The sequence below is a fragment of the Grampus griseus genome, assembly GCF_964374135.1.
Source record: "Grampus griseus genome assembly, chromosome: X".
Lineage (NCBI taxonomy): Eukaryota > Metazoa > Chordata > Mammalia > Artiodactyla > Delphinidae > Grampus > Grampus griseus.
In genome coordinates, this window is record NC_138999.1 from 91,048,042 (window position 1) to 91,072,568 (window position 24,527).

The 24,527-nt window shown below is 36.7% G+C and overlaps 1 protein-coding gene across 1 annotated transcript in view; it reads left to right on the forward strand.

Moving 5' to 3' along the window:
• IL1RAPL2 (interleukin 1 receptor accessory protein like 2) overlaps nucleotides 1–24,527 on the forward strand; it is a gene marked incomplete at both ends in the record, with an annotated part of 1,067,560 nt that overhangs the window by 1,035,326 nt on the left and 7,707 nt on the right. The window contains 3 exons of the mRNA XM_082681729.1: nucleotides 5,139–5,284; nucleotides 13,989–14,132; nucleotides 19,543–19,713. Of these exons, the coding sequence (XP_082537855.1) occupies nucleotides 5,139–5,284; nucleotides 13,989–14,132; nucleotides 19,543–19,713 (461 nt within the window). The remainder of the gene's footprint in view (nucleotides 1–5,138; nucleotides 5,285–13,988; nucleotides 14,133–19,542; nucleotides 19,714–24,527) is intronic.

Sequence of the window (24,527 nt, forward strand, 5' to 3'; positions counted from 1 at the left end):
TAGTTCCATTTTTAGTTTTTGGAGGAATCTCTGTACTCTTTTCCACAATGGCTGCACCAAATTGCATTCCCACGATTAGTATACAGTGTTCCCTTTTCTCCACATTCTTGCCAACGGATATTAACCCGTTATCAGATATATGGTTTGCAAATATTTTCTCCCATTCTGCAGGTTACATTTTCACTCTCATTTTATTTTATTGAGGTATAATTGACATATACCATTATATTAGTTAAGCTCACATAGTTAACATAGTTAACTCTTTTATTAATGTGGTGAGAATGCTTAAGATCTAATCTCAGCAACGTTCACGTATAAAATACATGTTACTAACTATAGTCACCATGCTGTATATTAGATCCTCAGAACTTCTTATAACTGCTTTTATTGCTATTATTATTTTAAACAAACTGTTACCAGTTAGATCAATTATGAATAGGAAAAATAAAATATTTTTTCTTTATTTATTCCTTCTCTAACACTCTTCCTTTCATTATGTAGATCCAAATTTCTGACCTATATCATTTTCATTTTCTCTTAAGAGGTTCTTTTAACATTTCTTGCAAGACAGGTATACTGACAACAAATTCCCTCAGTTTTTATTTGTCTGAAAAAGTCTTTATTTTTCCTTCACATTTGAAGGATAAATGGATACAGTATTCTAGGTTGGTAGTAATTTTCTTTCAACACTTTCAATATTTCACTCCACTCTCTTCTTGCTTACATAGTTTCTAAAGAGAAGTCTGATGTATTTCTTATTCTTATTCCTCTATAGCTAAGCTTTTTCCTCTGAATTCTTTTAAGATTTTCTCTCATTTTTTCACTTTATACAGTTAGAATATGATGCATCAAGGTGTAACTTTTCTAATTTTCACTCTGCTTGGTATTCTCTGAACTTCTGCATCTGTGGTCTGGTATCTTTGGAAAATTCTCAGTTATTACTACTTCAAATATTTCTATTGTTCCTTTCTCTTTTGGTATTTAGATTACATGTATGTTATGCCTTTTGTAGTTATACCTCAGGTGTTCAATGTTTTGTCCCTTTTTTTGCCATGCTCTTTTCTCTTTGTGTTTCAATTTAGGAAATTTCTGTTGATTGTCTTCAGGATCACTGATTCTTTGGCCACGTCCAGTCTGTTAATGGCCCATGAAAGCCACTCTTTATTTCTATTACAGTGTTTTTATTTCTAGCATTTCCTTCTGAGCATTTCTTAGAATTTCCATCTCTCTGGTTATGCTACCAAGCTATTGATTTATGTTGTTCACTTTTTCCATTTGAGCCTTTAACATATTAATAATGGTTATTTTATATTCCCATTCTGATAATTCTCTGCCATACCTGAATATGGTTCTGACACTTGCATTGTCTTTTCAGACTTTCTTTTTAACATGCCTTATCATTTTTTGATTGAAAGCCAGATGTGATGTATCAGATAAAAGGAACTGAAGTAAATAGGTCTTTATTGTGAGATTTTATGTTTATGTGGCTAGGAGTTAGGCTGTGTTTACTGTTTTCTGTAGTCGTAGGTGTAAGAGGCTAAAATTTCCTATAATGTACTTGTTTATGTCTCCACTGTTTCTTTCAGTTTTCCTAGAGACTGCTTCTTAAATAAGGTCTGAGCTTTGCAGGTTTTTCAGCTGAAAACCTTTGTAATCATACAGGAGCTTGATTGGTGTGGTGGTAAGTATTCTATAATCCTATGGTAAAGTCTTAGTCTTTCAATGAACCTGTACCTTCAGGCTGTGACCTTTACAAGTATTCCTCAGCTTTCCTCCTTTTCTTAGATGAGACAGGAAGGCTTGAGGAGGCTGGAGTTAGATATTTCTCTTCCCCCAGTTTCGGTAAAACCCAAGTAATTTAGGTTCTGCTAAAGAGTTTCACTTGAGGGCGTGCCTTTGTTAAGAAGAAAGAGTGCTCTGGGCTCATTTCAAGATAGTTGCTTTTCCCCTTCCTGTGCCAAAAGCATAAAGGATTCTCTGATCTTCACCCTGAAACTCTGGACAGGCTCTTGGAAGCAAAACTCATGAAAGTACAGGGCACCCCTAAGATTAGATCCCGTGGAGTTTTGTTTTTTTTTTTTTTTAACTCTCAATCTAGTCCATATTGGGCCTACAGTGACTCATCAATTACATTTTAAGTGTTTTTATTCATGCTGATTCCTGCTCCTGGGTTTCTGCTCCCAGTACACTGTGATTCTCAGTAATTGTCTAGCTATCCCAAATTTAGGGGGCAGGAGTTTGCCCTGTGACCTCAATTCTCTGATGGATCTACGAAAAGTTGTTGACTTTTATTTTGTTTGCTTTTTCTCTTGTAAGGATGAGAGTGACAACTTCTAAACATTTTCTAGTATTACTTTTTAATAATAGGTCTTAACAATAAAACTTTTGAAACTAGTGATTTCTGTCACCTGAATTTTTTATTTTGCCAGTGTTCACTGTTGCCTATAACTTGCCTTCAATATTAATCCTTGGAATGAGATACTTCTGAAGTTATTTGAAGTATATCCCAAGACCCCCTTATTTGTATCCTCCATTCCAAAACCAGTCCCTTCAGTGTCTCTCTTTCAAACATTTTGCAAAAACCTGTTCCTATCTTCCCTCCTAGAAAACACTTCCTTCTTCCTTTTGTTTAGGCAGAGTCTTCTCAAGCCTTCTCCAGCTAATTTAGTAAATAATAATCTCTCCCTTTTTTGAAATTCCATTGTAAGAATGACTGTACCATCCTGTTTTACTTCATTCCGCCTATAATTTTTTCAGCTGTGTAGATTTTGTCTCCTTGTTTAAATTTTAATGCTTACTGGGAGCAGGCACCTGGTCTTTTAGTGCTTATACTGCTCTTACACCAAATACCTATCCCAGAGCTAGGCACTCAGGGGAATGACAAAGAATAATTGATAGATTGTTACATATCAATATTTGCTAGGAAATTGTGACTGCTCTGCAGAATGATTTATAGACATAAACACCAATTTTCTCTTTAATTACAAAAAAGCAGGTCTACTCTAGATTTTCAAGAGCTGATAATTAAGACACCTCATATATATTAATAGATGAAGGATCATTTTTCAAATCCTCTCTCTAGATTCTTTCTGCAGCCTGTGAAGAGCTGTTTTTGGAAACTGCATTAGAAATGAAGAGGGAAAGGCTTTGTCTGGAGGGACAGGATCAGCTTTCTGCCTTATGCCTGGCAAAGGCTGTGGCTGCCCTACATGTGAAGCTTTAAATCAAACTTAATTTGTGGTGCTTAAGCAGCTTCTGGCCTAAAGGGTGTTATCACATAGCAGGTCACACAGAACTAAAAGAATTGAGTATAGTGTGATATACACATAGCAGGAGGAAAATAGAGTAAAATTCAATATAAACCATTAGGACAGTAAATTCCCATTTTTCCTTGTTTAGGTATGTGTTGGGAGAGGAGAAAGAGAGGAAAACTGCAAGTTTAGCCAGGAAGAAAAAAATGAATAGACTACCAGTGAAATATGGTTAAGAAAATTCTTATACTAAAGAGACTTACTCAAGTTACCAACGCCAGTATTGTCAACTCTCTGATATGTATATTATTGGAAGGTAACAGAAATAGGGTTAATTTTAAAAGCATCTCTATTTGGAATATAATCTGGGTTTAGGATTTCAGTATGGGAGATTCTCAGATTCTAGGAACTCCCTCTCACCAACCCAACTTTAAGTCTTTCCTTCTCTTAAAGGGGAGCCAGAAGAGATTAATCCAAACCAAATTGAAATATCAATAAGTATAAATACAAACATGTTTCGAGGAGCCAAAATTTATAAAGTTCACCTTTGGATAATGAAATGTTGGTGTTTAATAACATTCATTTGCATTTGCATATGCCATTTAATCTTGAAATCATTTTACCCATTTTACCCCCACAACAAAGTTAAGTATGGCAGGTATTTTTCCCAACTTAAAGATGAGTTATATTAAGGTGCCATTGAGTTAATTACTTTGTAAGAATACAGCTTGAGCTTGTAAGTGGGAGGCCCATATTTATAACCCAGTTTTCTCTGAGTACAGTTGTCTTTTCCAACTTTATGCTAAATGCCAGTAAATCTGAATGTTCTTCTCTGCCTTCCTAACCAGGTGTCAAAAAGGAGATGAGAATTACTTTAAATGCCCCAAATGTTCCATCTTGCAAATTCATGTATTTAACAACCTCACCCCAGAACTTAACAGCAGGCTTTCCACTATTTAGACTCACAATTTTCTCTTTCTTTGGTCAAAACCAGGAGTTAGAAAGTAATAGTAGGCAGTGTACCTACTTTCACCTCACCCAGGAGGCAGCTGGCCATTGGCAAGAATATAACTCTCCAGAGAAACAAGAGGCACGCTCCTCAGGAAAGGTTCCTGGCAACTCAGCTCCTCTGTGAAGAACAACTGTTACTGGCCATTCAAGAACCTTTGCAACTTCACTTGAGAAAGCAAAAGGCAGCACTATGAGAAAATGTCACATAGGGCAGTTCCTCCTAGGGGCATGGGAGGGTGTGGAGGGAAGGAGAAAGACAAATGGCGAGCAATGTCGGGAGAAAGCAGGGCCATGGTAGGTCATTGGAGGATTAGGGGTATATACCTGCATTGGACAGAAGGCAGGAGAAAGTAGAGAACAGGCTTCTCACTGATATTTGGGGATAAAAGGCCACTAAACACCCTTAGTTTAATTCTCATAAGGCAGTCATTTTCAAGGCCCATTTCTTTACCATCTTGCCCCCTGTTGTCAAAACTCTAGCCTCTGACATAAACTCTACATTTCTACAGACATTTTTCCCTTCATGCCGTGTTGCAAAAATCCAATTTGTTTTCATAAGCTCAGCTTAGAATATGGAGTCCAACGTCTCCTCCTCTTTGCCACACAAATCATATTGGCTTCATTTATCAAAGCCTAGTGGCATGATAATATTTCTTTTTGCTGAGTGAATTCCTCACTTTTTTCATTTTCCATCTGATCTTTGCATTAAGAGTCACTTTTTGTGTTTTCTTTTCCAAGTTTCTGCACATACACCCCGTCAGGACTCTCCAGCCCACTGGAGACCTTAGTAAGCTACGTAACCATCTTTAGTCCTTGCATGGCTGGGCTCTCCCCAAATCAAACCAATTCAGCCAAGAATACTTTCCTTTATTTCAGGCTCCTCAAAGAGCATCTTGGAGAAAAAGAAGTTGAGTTGGCACTCATCTTTGATTCAGTGGTGGAGGCTGACCTGGCAAATTATACCTGCCATGTGGAAAACCGAAATGGACGAAAACATGCAAGTGTTCTGCTGCGTAAAAAGGGTATTTTTTTAAATAACTGTTACTATAGTTTGTTTACCTATCAAGTAACTATTGAAGTTAGGTATGTTTCCTGGCCTGATTTTATCATTTAGTATAAATGTCTATTGAACATTTTGTCTTTTTAAGGAAATATCTCTCTCTTGCTGTGGATATTAGCATAAAATTCCTATGATCTTCCATACCATTAGGAAGTGGATAAATTAAATGAAATGTTGTTATTTGTTAAATCCAGTGAGGTGAAATATACCTTGGTTATAAGTGTTACATAAAATTTGATAGGCATTGATATTAAACATTTTCTCTATATTTCACTTCATCCTATATTGCTTAAATTAAATAATAGGGGTTTTACTATTGGATGAGAAACAAAATCACTTCTTTATTCCCTGACTAAAATATAAATAAAAATAATAGATAGTATCATATAATTTTTACAATTATTATAATAAAGATCATGAACAATATTTCATGATATGACCTGGTGTTGAAGGCCTTCAGCAGGTGCATATATTTTTAAATACTTTGGCATTTATGTAGATCCCTCTCTAGAGTTGATTCCATATGGGGTGGAAATTGTATATAATGAGCAAAGAAAAGAAACTATAAATTTACAAATAAAAGAGATAAAAACAGACATAGGAACAACAATCCCAGCTGCTGGAGCAACTTCTGAGATTGGCTCTTACCATGAAATAACTCCTGATTACTGCAAAAGGCTAAATACTTTCTGTATGTGTGCATCTGGCAAAGGTTTTGTAAATGTAACACAACAAATGTTCTCAATCAGTGTTCTTTTTGTCTAGGCTATAGAGCTAGAACAGATTCAATCAGCAAGGTCACTAGTTGTACCTTGTAGCCAAGATGGAATTTCTATTTTCCAACCAGCCCTAATATATAACCTTGACCAGCAGTTCTAGGAGAAGCAGGGAAATGTCATTATTCTGAGAATAATGCTTTTATCTCTCTAGCACCATTTCTTACTCTGTTGGACTTGATTTCATCTTAAAATAATGGAGTATTTAAGTATAGAGGAGTCTAATATAGAAAGTGAAACTAGGAGACCCTGCTTCAGGAGATCCTGGTTCAGCCACTGCCTTGGCTACCTACTTCAGTAGGACTAACTTGTCTGATTAGACATCCTAAACTTTAGTTTCCTCATCTATAAAATAGGCGTAAAAATACCTACCTTGTAGAGTCACTTTAAGGTTCAAATAATAATGATATGGTGTGAAATATACCATGCTCAAACAAGATTTGTTATTAAATGGAATTTGAATAACTTGTATCCACTAAGCAACCACTTGTCCACCTACTTGAAGGGCAGACATTGATTATGTCCAGATACCTTCTTGCAAGGATTGCTTTGTTCCTGTCCATCTCAGTCTTATTTTAGGCTTAGAGATCCTCCAAGCCAGACTCTGCTGCACCTCTGTATCCTCAGCAACTTGGGCAGTGTCCGGCCACTAATAGGCACTTAGAACTCATTCTGGTTAATAAATGAATAATGTTCTCTTTTATTATTGAGGATCATGTATAGCAAGCATCGTGTTAGGTACTAGGGAATAGTCATCCCCAAGTCTGTGGGGGGCTTATAGTCTTCAGGGCAGTGAGGGTGCAAAGAAAGACAAAGCTCAAACATGAAACAAAAAATTGCACAAAATGTGTATGGTGTTACAATTAAAAGCCTGCTCTGAGGAAAAATAATGGGGGTCTTACCATATAGTCAGTCAGTAGAGACAGAAATAGCCTTGAGTTTTAAAATAAATCCATTTCCCTTTAATAAGTAAAGCAACCACTAGCAGCCCTTCAAATTTCTAATAATCTGACACTAGAAACCAAGGTACGCTGCAAAATTGCTGCCTCCCATGGCTTCTGCAAGGAAATGTGTCTAAATCATGAATAACTGCGAATATTAATTTTCATCTTCCTAATCGTTAAATATTAGAGTTCCCCAGGGTTCAGGTCCCCTTTTCTCACTCACTCCCTAGATGATTTCAATTCCATCTCCACCTCAGTTTTGCTTACGATTTATATGCTGACATCTCCCAAATTTATGTCTCTAGCTTGGACTTCTCGCCTAAACTCCAGAGTTGTATTCCTAACTGCCTATTCAGCAACTATTCAAAAACTCCACTAGTAGACATATCTAGCAGGCATATCAAGCTTCACTTGTCCCACACAGGATTCCTGATTTCTCCTCCCTATAAACTTGATCCTCCAGTTGCCTTCTTCATCTCCATCACCATCCTTCCAGTTGCTCAGGCCCAAAATCCTTGGAGTCATCATTGACTTCTTCTTTTCTCTGCTCATACGCTATATCTAGTCTACCAGCAAATTCCATGGCTCTACTTTTAAAACATATGTACTCTGAGCACTTTCCCCATCTTCACTGTTATCATCTGAGTCTAAGCCACCAGCATCAATTGCCTGGATCACTGCAACAGCCCCGTGAACGGTCTCCCTGCTTCCCCCTTGTCCCCTCACAGTCTATTCTCATCACAGCATCTGGAGTGATCCTTTTAATATCTAGGTCAGATCATATTATTTCCCTAATTAGAACCATCCAATTACAGGACCCTCACTGTTACACTTAGAATGAAACCCCAAATCTTTGCCATGGCCTTCAAGACATTTCTGATCTCATTTTCTACCACAATCTGCCTCAAACCTTGCACACACTAGCCTCCTTTCTATTTCTCACGCTCACCGAGCACAGTCCTGGCTCATGATCTTTGCACTTGCTATTTCCTCTGCCTGAAACACTGCTGTTTCCCCCAGCTGTTCCCATGACTCATTCCCTCTTTTCATACAGGTGCCTGCTTAAATATTACCTACTCAATAGGCCTTTCCCTGGCCACTTTTTATAAAATAGTACTACCCAATCATTTTCTTTTAAAAAAATTTTTAGCTTTATTGAGGTAAAACTGACAAATAAAATTGTATGATATATAGATATATTAAGTGTACAACGTGATGATTTGATATATGTGTACATTGTGAAATGACTCCCCACATTGAGTTAATTAACACATCAATCACCTCACACATCTACATTTTATTTCTGTGTGTGTAAGAACATTTAGGTTGTACCTTCTCAGCAAATTTCAGTTTATACAGTACAGTGTTATCCACTACTGTCACCATGTTATACATTAGATCCTCAGACCAGATTCATCTGCCTGAAAGTTTGTACCCTTTTACTAACCTCTCCCTATTTCCTTTCCCACCGTCCATCTCCTGACAACCACTTTTCTCCTCTCTGTTTCTGTGACTTCAGCTTTTTTTTTGAGATTCCACATATAAGTGATACCATGCACTATAATATTTATCTTTCTCGCTCTGGCTTATTTCACTTAGCATAATGCCCTATAGGTTCATCCATGTTGTAGCAAATGACAGAATCTCCTCTTTTAAGGCTGAATAATATTCCATTGTGTATATATGCCATATTTTCTGGATCCATTCATCCATCGATGGACTACCCATCACCTTCTTTTCCCTCTCACTTGGCTCTGTTTATTGTATTTACTACTATCTGATATCATATTACATACTTGTTTTCTTCTTGTCTCCCCCCTACTCCCCCCACCCCCCCACACACACACACTAGGATGTAAACTTCATAAGAACAGGGACGTTTTCCTGCCTTATTTACTGCTGTATCCCTAGCACATAGAATATAGTAAGTGCTCAAAAACATTTGTTGGGCGAAAATGGTCCTCCTAGAGGACAGGTGCAATAGGATAGAGGATGGGTAACGGGGATTGGTAAAGAGAGGATTTCCCTGAGATCTGGCCTTGACTAGTGTCTATTCTGGGTTATCTGAATGCATTTCTCTTTTCAAAACATTCAATTTCCAGATTGGGGGATAAAAACTCAAAGACATTAATAGCCAGGTAGATATTGAAATTAAAAGAAAAAGAGGGCTGGATATTAAACACAGGCTAGAGGAAACATGCCTTTCTTTAAAGGGCAGTCACTATTCTTTTCTAGATTATTGCCATGCTTGCTGAAATGTGAACCTAAGGATATGAGAGCTTCAAGGTTTTCAAGTGAAGTTGAAAGTCTGGATATGCAATATTTTTATTTTAAAATATTAGTATCTACTTTTTGGGAAACATATAGACCAACAAAAACCTTTTTTCTGGCCCACTGTATACCAGTTTGTACTCCCTGTTTTAGGTAGCATTTAAATTTTTTCACTGCGCTTTGCAAAAGGATGCAGTTCATCTTCCCTTACTCCATTTTTTTAGGAGCTATCGACAATATGGTAGAGGTCAAGAAAAGAACAATAAGCCCTATGGTCCTGATCCAGCATATTAAATCAGACTGAGCTCTGGCTTGTATTGCAAAATTTCAGTTATTTCCTTTGGAGTTGAACCTTTCAGGCTTTATCACAACATAGCCTGGCATCAGTAGCCACAGGATTTCCACCTGGAATATGAGTATGGCTCGTTTTATGGAACAATAACTTCCTGATGATCTATAAGTCAAATATCAAAAATGCCATAAGTGATCATTATAGAGAAGAAACATTTCATGAATCCTTTCACAAAGTGAAAAGGCCTTTCGTAAAATGAAAACTCATGTCTAATATATGCAATTAACAGGGTCAGGCATTCTCAAAGCAAGATGTCTCTTACCTATGCAACTTCTACCTTCATTTACTAACCTGCTATGCCCTCACTCTCCAATGAACTATTTGCCAACAAGTACAGCTAACATTTTAGTAAGAAATTCTTTTTTTTTTTTTTTTTGGTGAACCAAGACTCTGAACTTAATGCTAGGAAAATTCTGATAATTATGCCTTCTCTGTATATACTCCCTTTCCCACAAACAGAGACATATCAATGACTCTCTCTTTCTCTTCATTCCTAGTGCTACTGCCCCACCCTGAACCCCCAACCTGTATAGGAGACCCTCAGGTGGGATCTCCTAACCTGCTTCCCAACTTATGAGCAAGCTCAGAACAGTTCCAGTCTTCCTGCTCTCCAGTCCCTTGACTTCAGCTATTATTTGTCCCATTCTATGCTGTCTGATCTTCATGTTCAAAGTGAAGAACTAGCTGGGTTCAAACTAAGAAGGTTAAAAAGAACTACACTTGTACTTTGGGTGCCTGGAAAAAGTTACAATCCCATAAATATTTGCTCTTCTGGCTATCTCTATCCTTGTGAAGCGTATACACGACACAGTCCAAATAAAATGACTTCCACCTTCTCAGTCAGGAAATGTCCCTAGAAGTATAGATCCTGCTGAGATGGAAAATGGCAGTTGAAAACAGAAGACAAAAGAAAAGCTAGGTGTCAACTGGGTGATGGCAATTCTGCCCTCTGATTATAGGATACATGTTTCCCTTTTAATGTGACTGCCTGTGCTGAATCAAAGAATACTGGTTGAGTCTCAGGGACTCGGTCCACAGTTTTCAATGTAAACAGCCATCACTAGGTAATATCTTTCAAAGATATTTTTATAAAATGGACCCCGAAACCACAAAGGTACTTTTCACACCACAGTTTTCTTCCATATATTTACTGCTGAAAAAGGTGTCTGCTACTTGGGAGCACAAATTGTTCCTGCTGCTGAAGCTTTCCATCTACCTAATAGCAACTCTACTCTGTAAATAACATAGAAATTGCTGGAAAAAAATCCCATTCAGTGACTTTGAAAACAGTTGAAAGCTGTTCTGACCAGAGAGTGAGACAGAGGGAGAGAGACAGAGACAGAGAGTTAACAAAATTACAACATTAAATGAACATTTTACAACAGGAAAAACATGTTGAATCAAGTCAATCAATGACCTAAGATCAAAGAGAATTCAGTTTTCAGAGTAAACAAAAAAAAATCATATTGCCCTGTCAATTTCACACTGGCTAGAAAAACAAATACCGTATGCTAATATATATATATGGAATTTTTTTAAAAAATGGTTCTGAAGAACCTAGGGGCAGGACAGGAATAAAGACACAGACATAGAGAATGGACTTGAGGACAGCAGGAGGGGGAAGGGTAAGCTGGGACGAAGTGAGAGAGTGGCATGGACTTATATACACTACAAAATGTAAAACCGAAAGCTAGTGGGAAGGAGCCGCATAGCACAGGGAGATCAGGTCGGTGCTTTGTGACGACCTAGAGGGGTGGGATAGGGAGAGTAGGAGGGAGACACAAGAGGGAGGAGATATGGGGGTATATGTATATGTATAGCTGATTCACTTTGTTATAAAGCAGAAACTAACACACCATTGTAAAGCAATTATATTCCAATAAAGATGTTAAAAAATATAAAGACACTTGATTTTTTTTTGAATAAAAAAAGAATGCATAATTGATAAAACAGTAAGAAAACAAGCAAAGGTTGTGATACTGCAGCCCCACAGAGGTCTCATAAGCAAGCCTGCCTTACCAACCACATAGAGACAGGCAGTGGTTCCTGGGGAGTCATTTTCTATAGGGAGGGCAGGAGGCAGAGCTAATATGAGGTAGGATTATTTTTACCTGAAATTTTGTGGCTTAATTTTCCAAATGACCACCTCTTGCAGTAGGCATGACAGAGATAGATTCCAATTTCCTATCCCTACTCATTATGTGGCCCCTCATAATGCTCCTTATTAATATATTTTGTCTCTCACAACAGCTTCACTCCCTTCTTTTTTCTATCCTTCTCCCTCTCTCCTTACTGAAAAAGAATACATTTATATTTCTTACATTTCTACTCAGCGACTCTCCTCATTGGCCATGCTGTCTCTGGCCACTACCATCTTCTCTATTACTCCACCTCCTTTTAAATACCAAACTCTCTATCTCCCTACAAAACCTAAAACTTTTCATATGCTGGACTCCAAGGATCCCCTCGTTCCTTCTTGATATAGCTGCAGAATTCTTCAATACCCTCCAATAAACTGTCTGAGATCTGCTCGGTCCTATCATTCTGCCTGGCAATTGTAGTTTAGCTTCTTTCCTTGGAATTGAAAGGGCAGAAGAATCCAAAATTCACCGCAGGTCACATGTTCTTGAAAAGCATTACCAACAGTTCTATGGAGGAAGAGGGAGAAGGAATTTCATCGTCACTTTCCAGAGGAGCTTACAAAACTGTGGTGTAATAAAAAGAACCTTAAATATGAAGTTAGAATATCTGGGCTCAAGTCCCATCTTGGCCACTTCTTAGGTGTATGACCTTGGGTAAGTGAATTAAACTACTGAGTCTTAGATTCTTCAGTGATGAATTTGGACCAACAATTCTTGCCCTAAAGGATTACTTAGAGAATAGATAGTAGACTGGTAGAAAATTTTATCTATAATATACATTACTTGTAGTATATATTATATATGTTCATCTTTTTTCTTAATCTTATTGTTATACTGAGCCTAATTCATCTTGAGCAATAAGCCTATATAGAGACAAGGGACAATCCCAGGGAAAGGCTCATGATTTTACTGTCAAGAGACCTTCAAGAATGGCAGTCTGTCATTGTCATCAATTTGATTTTGGCAGTACCCCAGAATTGATCCATCCAGGGAGGCTGATTGCTGCCAAGCAAACTCATAAGCAACTGATGTACAAACTAAAATGCCACTCCCTTTTTCAGTTTGTAGTTACATGGTAAGCTGAATTAATAATAAAAGAATCACTTGGTAATTGTGGAATTAGATTAAGGGGAGCTTAGCTAATTTTTAAGATAGTTTTATCTGTATTATGTTGAGACCAGTGAATTTCCCTGTCACACAGTGGAAAATATCTCTGGTCTAGTGTCTTCCAGATTCAGCATTTCTCCTCTCGACATTGCTGAATTCATATTCTAAATTCTTCTCTGACTTCCCCTTTCTCTAAATTCCATGATGCTATCCCCTCTTTTGATGATACACCCTAGATTTTGTTAATATCACTAATTAAGCTACATGTAAGTCACTATTTCCTGGACCTAGGATATACTATGTCTCCTTCCATTATGTGTTGATTTAATTGTTCCAACTCTCAGAGTTCTAGGGGTGCCCCACTGGAAAAGCCTAAGGCTGCTATCAGGTAGCCTGGTGTTGGCTGAATAGGCCAAGTGATTAGCCTAGATTTCTCATTCTCTTTTAGCCCCATTGGGCATATTATATCACATACAAATTATAGTCATTTATTCAGATAAGTAGGGGAAATGGATAAGCTAATTTCCCCTGCCTACCTTCTATTGGATTATGTTCTACTGTGGTTAAATGAAACAGTTAAATCCTGTAGGCTCATCGGATTTTATTTGATTCTGAGAATAATTTTATGATGCTGTTCTCCTGTAGAAGAATAGGGCCTGTGGCCTAAGAAGTATTAGATTGTAATCTTGCTAAGCCAAAAGATAATTTAACAGAAACAACAAAATATTGGACCTGAACCCAGTAAAAGGCAGCTCTAATAGTTTCCTGAAGTACACTTAAAGCAAAAGTATACATGTGAGGTCTAGATGTGTTCAAAACAAAGTGGGAGGGACTATTCTTTTTCAGATAGACATCACTTTCAACAGTAAAAATTTTCAAATATTTAGAAAAGAGTTAATTTAACAAGAAATTGATTTACACAAATGTATCAAGAATGCATCTACTTACTGCATTAAGCAAGAATCTTCTGTAAAGAAGAACAGAATGGGTTGTACATCTTAGAGACTAGAAATATGGGAAGTTCCTCAGTGTTGCTGATTTAATTACCTTTTCCTGTTTATTTTATTTGTTCCAGATTTAATCTACAAAATTGAACTTGCAGGAGGCCTGGGAGCAATCTTTCTCCTCCTTGTATTGCTCGTGGTCATCTACAAGTGCTACAATATTGAATTGATGCTCTTCTACCGACAGCATTTTGGAGGTGATGAAACTGCAGATGGTAAGCTATCTCTTATTGTTCAAATTCAATTAAAAGGCATGAATTTGTGATTATGTAAGAGAATATCCCTATTCTTAGGAGATACATGATGAAAAATTTAGAGTTAAAAGGCTATGACTAATGCAACTTACCCTCAAATAGTTCAGAAAAAAATGGTATTAATCTATCAAGAAAGACAGCAAAGGGGAGAAAATATTAATAGATGAACCTGGGTAAAGAATATATGGGTGTTCTTTAAAATAATTTTATTTCTTGAAATTTATTTCCAAAAAAATAGTTTAACAAGGAGATATTAGTTGGTCAGGAGATCAAACAATTGCTGTCAAAGCCCTTTCCCTTATTAAGAAAGAAATTAAGAATCAATTTCATTTTTTTCTTCCAGAAAATTCAAATTTAGGCACAGATCATATTTAGCTCTTCCTGGCATTGAAAAAAACAAATTATTCAAAAAACATATTAAAAGCTATGGAGATACTCATTTTAAAGCTCATAGTACATCTGGACTGATATATTTTGTATGATTGTAGCACAATTCTCAAAGGTGACCTCAATGGAAAAAAATTCAGAATGTGGCTTATAATTTTCTTCTGTTTGCCATTTATGGCCCTTGAAAATCTTATATATGAAATATCAACAAAACGTTGTATTGAGCCTTGTTTCTTTGAACATTCAAAAATGATTTAATTTTTCAAGAGAACAAATTATCATATTTCCAATCAATATCAATAAGAAATCATTACATATCACTCCTTATGCATACAGTCCTCACCCACAAACTACTATAAGCCTTGGAAACATGTGTATGGAATGCCTTAGGTAAGCCAAGATAAAAAAGAAGTTCAATTGTAAGTCATTACTTTAAAAAGCCAGATTTAAATTTTAGTTTTCATTCTATTGGAATAATGAAAGTTAGAGCTTTTGTTTGTTTTGAGATCCTCAAAGGAGAGCAGTTTATGATTTTGTTTTATTTATATAGTGATAGGAGAAAGGCAGAGTGGTGAATGTAACATCAAAATTTTTGAAGAATCTTTGATTTTGGTCTTATTGTTACTATTATATGAACAATGATATGAGTGTGTTTTAATTGACTTTTATGTTTCCACAGTAAATTCGACAAATGCTGTTTGGTGAATACATATGCATGCTCATTATCAAAGCAGTGTATTTACCTAATGATTATAGCAGCCTATTTAAAAGTACCAAAGACCCTTATTTAGATATATCTTCAATATGAGAAATTAGGGCCTGTTCTGATGATAATTACATGCTCCAACAATATGTATGAAAATGTAGTCAATTACCTTCAGTTTCTGTATACAATAATTAATATTGAAAGATCTGACTTCTTAACCTGCACATAAAATAATGAGATGAAATATGCTATTGAGGAAAATTTCACTGGTTCCCAAGCGCCAACAAATGGCTAAAGTATCTAACTGGGAATGTTAAAGATGCATTGTCTATATGAAAGTACATGAAAGGGAGTCTGCTCTGATTCATTTGCTTTAGGTCATGATTACAAGCAATTTGTTAATACTTTCTGCAAGAGGTGATATAGTTTATGAAGTTAATCTGAAATAATTACTTTCATCACCCATATCCAATAATCCAGACTAACTGATCAGTTGTAGTACATATTTGTAAGATTAAATTCATGCTAATATCATACGACATTTTGCATCTATATCGCCAATGTGGCCCATGTGGCCAAAGATGACAAGTAATCTAGAGCATTTTGGTTAGAGAATTGTGTGTATTGGTTCCAAACCAATTATCTTAGGGAAAAATTCAATTGGGGGGGAACTTCAAGGATTTTCAGCAGGAAGGAAAATTAAAATAGTTTATATTCCTACATGGAAACTTGGACTTTAAACACACAATCTCTGTACTAGCTGAATAGAATACTAAAAAGTCAGCAGATATGTAGTGAGGATGAATAAATGAATATTAAAGCCCTTCTAGAAATATCCAGTTTCATGATGCCAAATGTCAGCTGGATAGCCTACTGAATTTTCATTTCTTTATTTAAATATTTTGACATCTCATAGACACACCATAGTTTTACCCATGTACTTTTTGTTCATGTTTTCTCTTGGATTCATATCTATGGTAGCATTTCCTGAAAGTTCTTATAAAAATGCCATATTTTTTATAAAATAAAATCTATCAAACTGACTTCTTAAACATTTTTGATATAATTCATTTCATTTCATCAATGATTGCTTCATTTATTTGATCTTTGAATTATGCAGTCATTAAATACTTATTAAGTGTCTACTGTGTGCCAAGCACTATGAATGATGTATATACTTACATATATTCTTCACCTGGATTAACCCTACACACACACACACACACACACACACACACACACACACACACACACACACACACTGGTAGTATAGTAGGCATTGGAGACACAATAATCAACAAAGTTACACAGTCTTTGCACTTTAGAAGCTAAGGATTTAGCACTGTGTTTAGCAGAGCCCCAGAAGAACTACATTGTAAACAGGAATGGCTTCCTAATGGTGAACAGGATTAAAATGAGATTTTAAAATGGAAAGGACAGTGTGACAACAGGAAACTTCTTCCACAGAGAGTTTGGTTCCCTTTGTCATAACTTCTCTCTTCATTGGTAACAGCATACCTATGGTGACCACTGTGCGAGCCTTCTTCCTTATAATGTTTTGTCTCCATCGTGCTGTTTTCTGGTTCCTCAGCTGAACTTAGTCAGCATGATTTAACACAGAGGAATTCTCATTAGCCTCACCTAGCAAAGTGGTGTTGCTGAATTGCCATTCGGTTTTAAAACAATATTCAGGACTTGCTGTTAACCTTTATTTGCATCATATTGTTGATATTGCTCTATCCATCTTGCTCCTCTTTGTGAGCAACAGCTGTGGCTCTTCATGAGGTTTTCTTGGCTGTCTACATAGAGCTGAAGTGCACTTTTAAAACTGTTGCATCTGCATCACTGCTTGCTCACTAGCTGGCATCCTAGACCTTCTGGGACATCTGACATGGTGGCTTGAGAGCTCTCTTCCTGCTCTGGCCAGCTACCATAAGCTCTTCACCTTTAGTTCACCTTAAAGGGACATGACTGAAAACAGAAGCAACCATTTTCCAAAGAATGATGTGTTTCTAGAATGTTATGTACAATTTGTTATCCAGATGTGTTGGGTGTTAACACATAGCAAAGATATCCATTTTCTTTCTCATAACTTGACTTGGGATATGCAAATATAGCAATATTTTCTGGAAAAAAAGTCTTTGTAGCATCACCTATATTAGAATATAGGTGAAGCAAGTAAGGATAGGACCAGGGATATGTGAGATTAGGCATGGTTGGAGGGCAAATAGTCATAGTCAGGACAAGCAATATGGCATGAGTCTAGAAGTTCTGGCCAGATGGGTGAAAGAGTCAGGTAGTCATTGCAGATGGCTAGCTCATAATAGATGCTCAACAAATCACTGTTGAATGAATTAATAAGTGGTTGCATTTCAGGAGGTTTGTAACATAGAGTTATCAAAGTCAGAGGAAACTAGGGTCTAGTCTAACATTATGAAGTTTGAGGCAGCAACACCATCCATCAAGAACAATGAAATACAGTCTGCTCATAGAAATGGATCTGTTTGTCCTTTGGCCTATTTTATTCTTCCAGCTGTGTATCATCGGCAGCTCTCAGTCCCAGGTGAGTAATTATAGCTGGAGAAAGTCAAGGGCCTGCAGGTGCATCCTGAGCTTGATTGGAACAGGGGCAGAGGTGCTAGGATTACCAGGAGGTTCTTACATTAGCATTGCTTATGAACATTCTCACTTCCAAGTGGCGTTTTATGCATAACAGCAGAATGTGCCCCATTTGTAAGCCAAGTGATCTCAACTATCAGGGCAGTCCTTCATGTGCATCTGCTTCTAGGCAATCAAGTACCCAACCAAGGTTCACAGCAGTCTTTTCCAGATAGAGGACAGGCTAAAGAGAAGCCTCCTGGCTTCAGGCACCATCTTAATATAAATAAGCAGAGTCCCGTTCATGTGGGGGTAGTGAAGCCTGGAATCTTACTAGACTTAGAACAATATAATCCTGCCTCAGTTATCACTAGATAGTCAGGGGGTGCTGCGTACTCCTACCATAGGGTATTTATATCTCTTTATATGCCTATCACATATTCCTCTTTCAGCAGGTAGAACCACATTTTAGTGGTATAGGAAAGTGAGTGGCTGCTTCATCTTGTAAATTAACTTTTGGTCAAGTTTTAGCTATATTCTAATCAGGTCTGTTTTAATGGAAAATATTTCTGTGTTTTAGAAACAAATCCTGAAATGTTTGCTGGTCTTTTAAAATTATTATTTGCAAGTAACTAGATTTAAAAAATACTAATAGTTCCATATGAGTCTAGGTTCATTACATTAACTTTTAAATTTTTTTCTATAAATAAGGGAATTTTGAAAACCAATATAACTTTTCCAATGTGTTCCTTCTAAAACCAGCGGGGACTAATACTTTGAGAAAGAACTGCATATATATATATATATATATATATATATAGAGAGAGAGAGAGAGAGAGAGAGAGAGAGAGAGAGAGAGAGAGAGAGAGAGAGAGAGAGAGAGGGAGAGAGAATTTTCTCTTTGGGGAGACTGGCTCTGAGCCAATATAGCAAAGGAAGAAAAAATACATTCTCAAAGCACAATTAACCCTCTGACTAAATGTGTGAAGGGAAAACCTAATTTGGCAATATTGGAAGGATGTATATTCTGAAACAAAGGGTTCTTTTGGTAGCTTGTGTCAAATTAGTTGGCCATGGATTGAACAAGAATAACAGGCAATGCACTTGTATAAAACCCAGCTGCTGTCTCTAATATTTGGTAATGAACTGCATTTTGTATATAAGGATGACGACACTAACCAACTGGAAGTATGGCATGTGCTACAAGTAGTGTCTCCAGGAGTGAGGCTGGATTATTTCGATCTTCCACACTCTAGGGCCCAGCCCCTCTTGGATCTCTTACACATATTTGTGCAAACAAGGTATAGTCTGTGACCGAGTAACAGAGCCAAGCCAACTGGCACAGAAAGAGTTCAAATCCATGAGTCTATTTAGTCCTGCATTCAAACACACTGAGCTGATCATTCACACCAAAAGTCACAAATAATAGTTCTCTTTTATTCTGTCCTGACTATATGTTGCCCACTGCATAACAGTTTCAGTTCATATCCTACGACTATAACTAAGTTATGTTGAAATGTACTAGACTTCTTATAGCATTACATGTAACTTATTTTTTCCAGTTATTAATGACAGTCACTAATTATAGTGCATATTCCAGCCTGTTAATGATTATAGACATTTAGTACTTAAAGAGAACCTAATGATACATACAACCCTTTTGTTTTCTTTGTTTCTAAGACAACAAGGAATATGATGCCTATCTCTCTTACACAAAAGTGGACCAAGATACTTTGGAATGTGACAACCCTGAAGAAGAGCAGTTTGCTCTTGAAATACTGCCAGATGTGCTAGAAAAACACTATGGATATAAACTCTTCATCCCAGAAAGGGACCTAATTCCAAGTGGAAGTAAGTACTTTCAATTTTTGTATTTTAAAAGTTTGGCTTCACTTAAGTTATGTGGAGACTTCATATGTCAGAGCCAAGTATTTAGATAGTTTTTCTTACAGGAGATTTTATTAAATTCAAATTTTTCCCCAATACCTGTGTTCTGACTTTCTAGCATCCAAATTTTTTTTAAAGGCACTCTCACTTATATTTTAGGTATGGTTTTTAAATTGTGCTTTAATGGTATGCTTTATTATATTGCCTTAGTGTTCTGAGAAAATGATGATCATTAAAAAAATGTGTATAAGTCAGATATTTTTTGCATTTCAGACTTTTTGCATTTCAGATTTTTTGCATTTCAGATTTTCAATGCATTTCAGTTCCAAATCTGGTCTTCTGTCATTGTGCTTCTACTTATACCTACAATCATTGTCACTAATAACTCTGAATTTATGCTTTAATACTCATTTCCAGATTTGCAGAAGAAAATCCACTTAAAAATGAAAGTGAGGCCATGGCGTATGGCACCTTCACTGTGTATTTAAATTCTTTTTAAGAAGTTCTAGACTATGTAGGCTTGAGTTCTACTTTTAAATTATGCTACATATTGAAAGCTATATATGAGCTTACAGAATAAATTCAGGTTCAAGTAAAAATATATACTTTTTTCCTGTTTCTGTTCAGTGTACTGTACACAGTAAAGTGTGAGGTAAATACAGAAAAGATATGGTCTCTGCCCTCGAGCTTGAAATGCCATTGAGGGAACATAAAAGTGCTAGAATTCATTTGCATGTCTATATTAATATCCTTGAGAGGGGGAGATTAAGCTGTGACCACAAATCAGAATATGGTAATTTATACACATGGGCTAACAAAATTTAAAAGCTTATATATTTAGTACTTCACAGTATATAGAATATTTTCACATACATTATTTCACATACATTATTTTCACATACATTATTTCTTTTCATCTTTACAATAACCCTATGTGGAGAAAGAGCAGGTACTGTTATCTTCATCTTACAGATGAGGAAATAAGGCCTGAAAGAAGTCCAAGACCAGTCAGCTGGCAAATGGTAGAGATGGAATAAGAACCTATATCTGTTTGATTCCGGTTCTCACTCCTCTAGATCACGCTATTTATTCCTCAATAACTTTTATTCAGATTATCAGAAGTCTACTGTGGTCACTAAACTGACAGGAAACAAATTGAAACAACTGAGTTTTTTTGTTCATCTCTTTTTTCAGTGTGCATACATTTCTGTATATGTTTGGGTTTGCACATGAGTATGCACACTTACACATGTATAGAAAGAAACCAGACAATATTTTCTGGTATATTACTTTCTACAAATGTAATATTTCCCCAAATTTCTTCCCATGGTCCTCTCCTCGCTTCTTTCTGTAATTTCCTTTATTTTCATGACTTTAAATACCACTTCTACATTGATCGAGCCCCAAGGAACATGCAGATACCTCAGAGTCATTTTTGATTCTTTTGTATCTCTCTCCCAAATCCAGTGCCCATTGCATCTTTTCCATTACCACTTCCACCATTCTAGTATAGGCCCTAATCACCTCATTCCTGAATGTTGATTACTCTCCTTCTTCCCTATTTTTCCTCTTACGCATCTAGTCCCACTAATATGTATACCTCCTTGATCATGTCTCTCCCCTATTCAACAACCTTAAATTCTTCACCATTTCTTATAGGATAATATCCATTAACCCTTAGCTAAACACTGCTACAGTCTGGTGCAACACTTTTGTTCATGTTAGCCTCCTACACCTTTACAAATACTATGTATACTCTCCATAACACTGCCTCTGTGAAAAGTCCATAATAATTTCTCTAGCCCTAGAGTATGTGGTGTATAATCACTTGTTTGACTATAAATTTTGTACTCCTTACTCCTGTGATATTTTGTATTATTTTCTTTTTTTAATGTAGTGTTCCAGCTATTTGTCTTATCTTCTCAGCAAAACTATAAGCTCCATGAGGGCAAGTACTGTCTCTCATTCATCTTCATACACCTGTTATCATCTACCAAAATACCTAAACTCAGTAGATGCTTCATAGATGCTTGTTGATTTTGTTTTAATAGTATTGGTTTAAGACAAGAGGAAATAATAAGAATGAAATAAGTAAAAATGTTAATTTTTGCATGACAGTATCTGAAAGGCATTTTTTTAACAAAGTGAATGTGAAATCTAAACAAGGAGCTTTCTGCTGAAAGAAAAAAAATGTAGTTAATAGGAATAGTTTCAGTCCTAATGTGTATACTACTTTTATTTTTTCAGATATTAGAAAGAATATCTACAAGAGGTTGAGCAATCATTAATGAAATATCAAAAATATCCCTTTACTATTTTTTGGTTTAATTCCTTAGATTCCTATGCACTTTTTGCATTTTTGCCAAGAGCATCTTGTTAACTATCAAAATTCTGCAACATCGATTTTTAGAGTGATAGTGTACTAAATTGTATTAAAGTAATATCATTACCAAAGTGGAATTTATACTCTATGTCAAGTCACCTTCAGTAGGATTCAATACGGATTCAATTTCTGCCTTATTGCATTACAAAATTGTTGGCACCACAATAGACAGTCTTTATCAACCCAAGTGACTTAAAAATGTCACCCTTCATGTCCGAACACATCAAATTTGATTATCTTTCTTCTGACCTGGAAAACAATGCTTCAACATTGTGCACATCAGAAAAGGAAATAGGGACAACATGGAATACAGGCGAGTCACTTTACCTGAGACTCAGTAGATGACACTTGCTTATTATATAAAGAAGCAGCTATTGTGCATGGGTGAGAGTGAGACCCAGAGAGCATGAGAGTGAGAGAGATGCATCCCCAAACTGTGTTCTCTTAGTTCTCTCAGATAGTCTATTTTGATGATGACAGGCCAATTGAATCAACCTGCTGTGTCAATTTAGCCAAACAGGTGGTAGACTATTTTACACCTCATTGAGTCAGCTAGTTGACTGGCTAAATTGATTGAAATTGATTAGTTGTTTTGGTGTATCACAGACAGGTCTGAATGTCCTCCTTGACCATGCGGTATGAGGCTTACACAAGCCATATTTCCTAGCACAAAACTACAAGATTTTAGTTGAGGACTATAACACGCTACATAAGAGATAATAGAAGGTTGTCACCTCATATACCCTGGCATTTAAAGAACTCAAAATAAAAATACCCAAGATGATGTTATTAGGGAGAAGAGAGATTTTTATAGTCCGTAGAAGATCATTTTAGTGTTTTTGAGATTGTACAACAATTAGACTGAGCAGGGACTTGGATCCTGGGTACTCAGTGGTACACAGGAAGACTCCTTTTACAACTAAGCCATTTGGGACAACTATGCAGTTTTTAGATGCAACCACTGGAGGGTGTTTGATTTTAATCCTTCCTTCCTGAATGAGGAAATTCATGTTCTCTGAATTCCGATTTGCGAGTGTAACCTGCAAAGGTTCTTAAAAAGGCCCTTTGACCATTTTTCTTTTCCATCAACATTTCAGAGCTGGCTGAGCAGTCACCATGTCACGATTAACGAGTTTTTCCTTGGCATTTTTAGCACGCATTCAGGAAGTCGATGAAGTATATGAATAATATACTTGATTTACACATGAATGACAGAGTAGAACATTTTGGACTTGGTGTATGTGTGTTATTAAAGAAGCTTCTGTGGTCTGTAGTTGCAGCCATTGGTACAGATTTAACAGGCTATGCTATATAAATATAGACACATTCCTGTGGGGGGGGGAAGTAGTTACAATATTATAAGCTATGTTTGTCCCTCACATCTCATTTAAAACATGTTGACCCAAGACTGCTCCTTCCTCTAAAAACTAGCAATGAGGCCTTTGAGAATTGTAAAATCAGACTTCATAATATCATTCTTGACCTACAACAATAATTTTCTATGAATCAAACTAATGAAGTCTATGACATAAACCCATTCATGTTTAATGCCTTCACTTTTGATGTATCTTCAGTTTCATTTGTACCACTCTCGTGGTATTCCAATTCAACCTCATCAACACACAAATATTTCTAATGTATACAGTTTCAGAAGTACATGAATGGGTGTCCCCCACCCTTCTTCCTCCCCCTGACACCAATGCACGCATGACTGTGAGTTCACAGAAAGCTTCAATATAAAGATGTCACTCTCCAAGGTGAGGTATAGGTAACTGTACCCTTCTCGCATGCCCTACTAGAGAAGTGTCATTTGACCATCATGGAACAGCACAGGTGGGAAAATTTGACACAAACATTTTTCCTAAATGCTAAAACTAAAAGTCTTCAGATCTGGACATTATTTTCCTGGCAGTGACCTACCTTTCCATTCTTGAGCCTGTGGCCAGGATCTTCCTTATGTTTTCTCAGGTTTGGTGCATGAATGTGGCAAGAATTTCTACTTTCCAGTAAAAGTTTGGTCTGTCTCTTCCCAGGCTAGAAACATCTGTAGTAGAATAGCAAAAGCAACTTTGTTGCCAACAGGCATCTGAATGTCAGGAGTGACAGGCAACCAAAAGAAAGCCAGAGAGAAAACACCCTACTCAAACTGCCTAGAGACACAAACTTGAGAAGTAGAGATTTTCTCACCCATGCAGCTGCTGGGTTTTGTGGTGTAAAGTACTCTACACAGAGCACATTGTGTTCATAGGGCCTAGTGGATCCTTTAGGAATGAACAGATGTGCTCTGAAGCTGACAAGTGACCAACAGAACCCAGCTGTGCAGTTGAGATCCTGAGATTGGGGATATTTTTGGATGAGTACCATTTAGGCTTTTGAGCCCATCTTATCTCAGTGT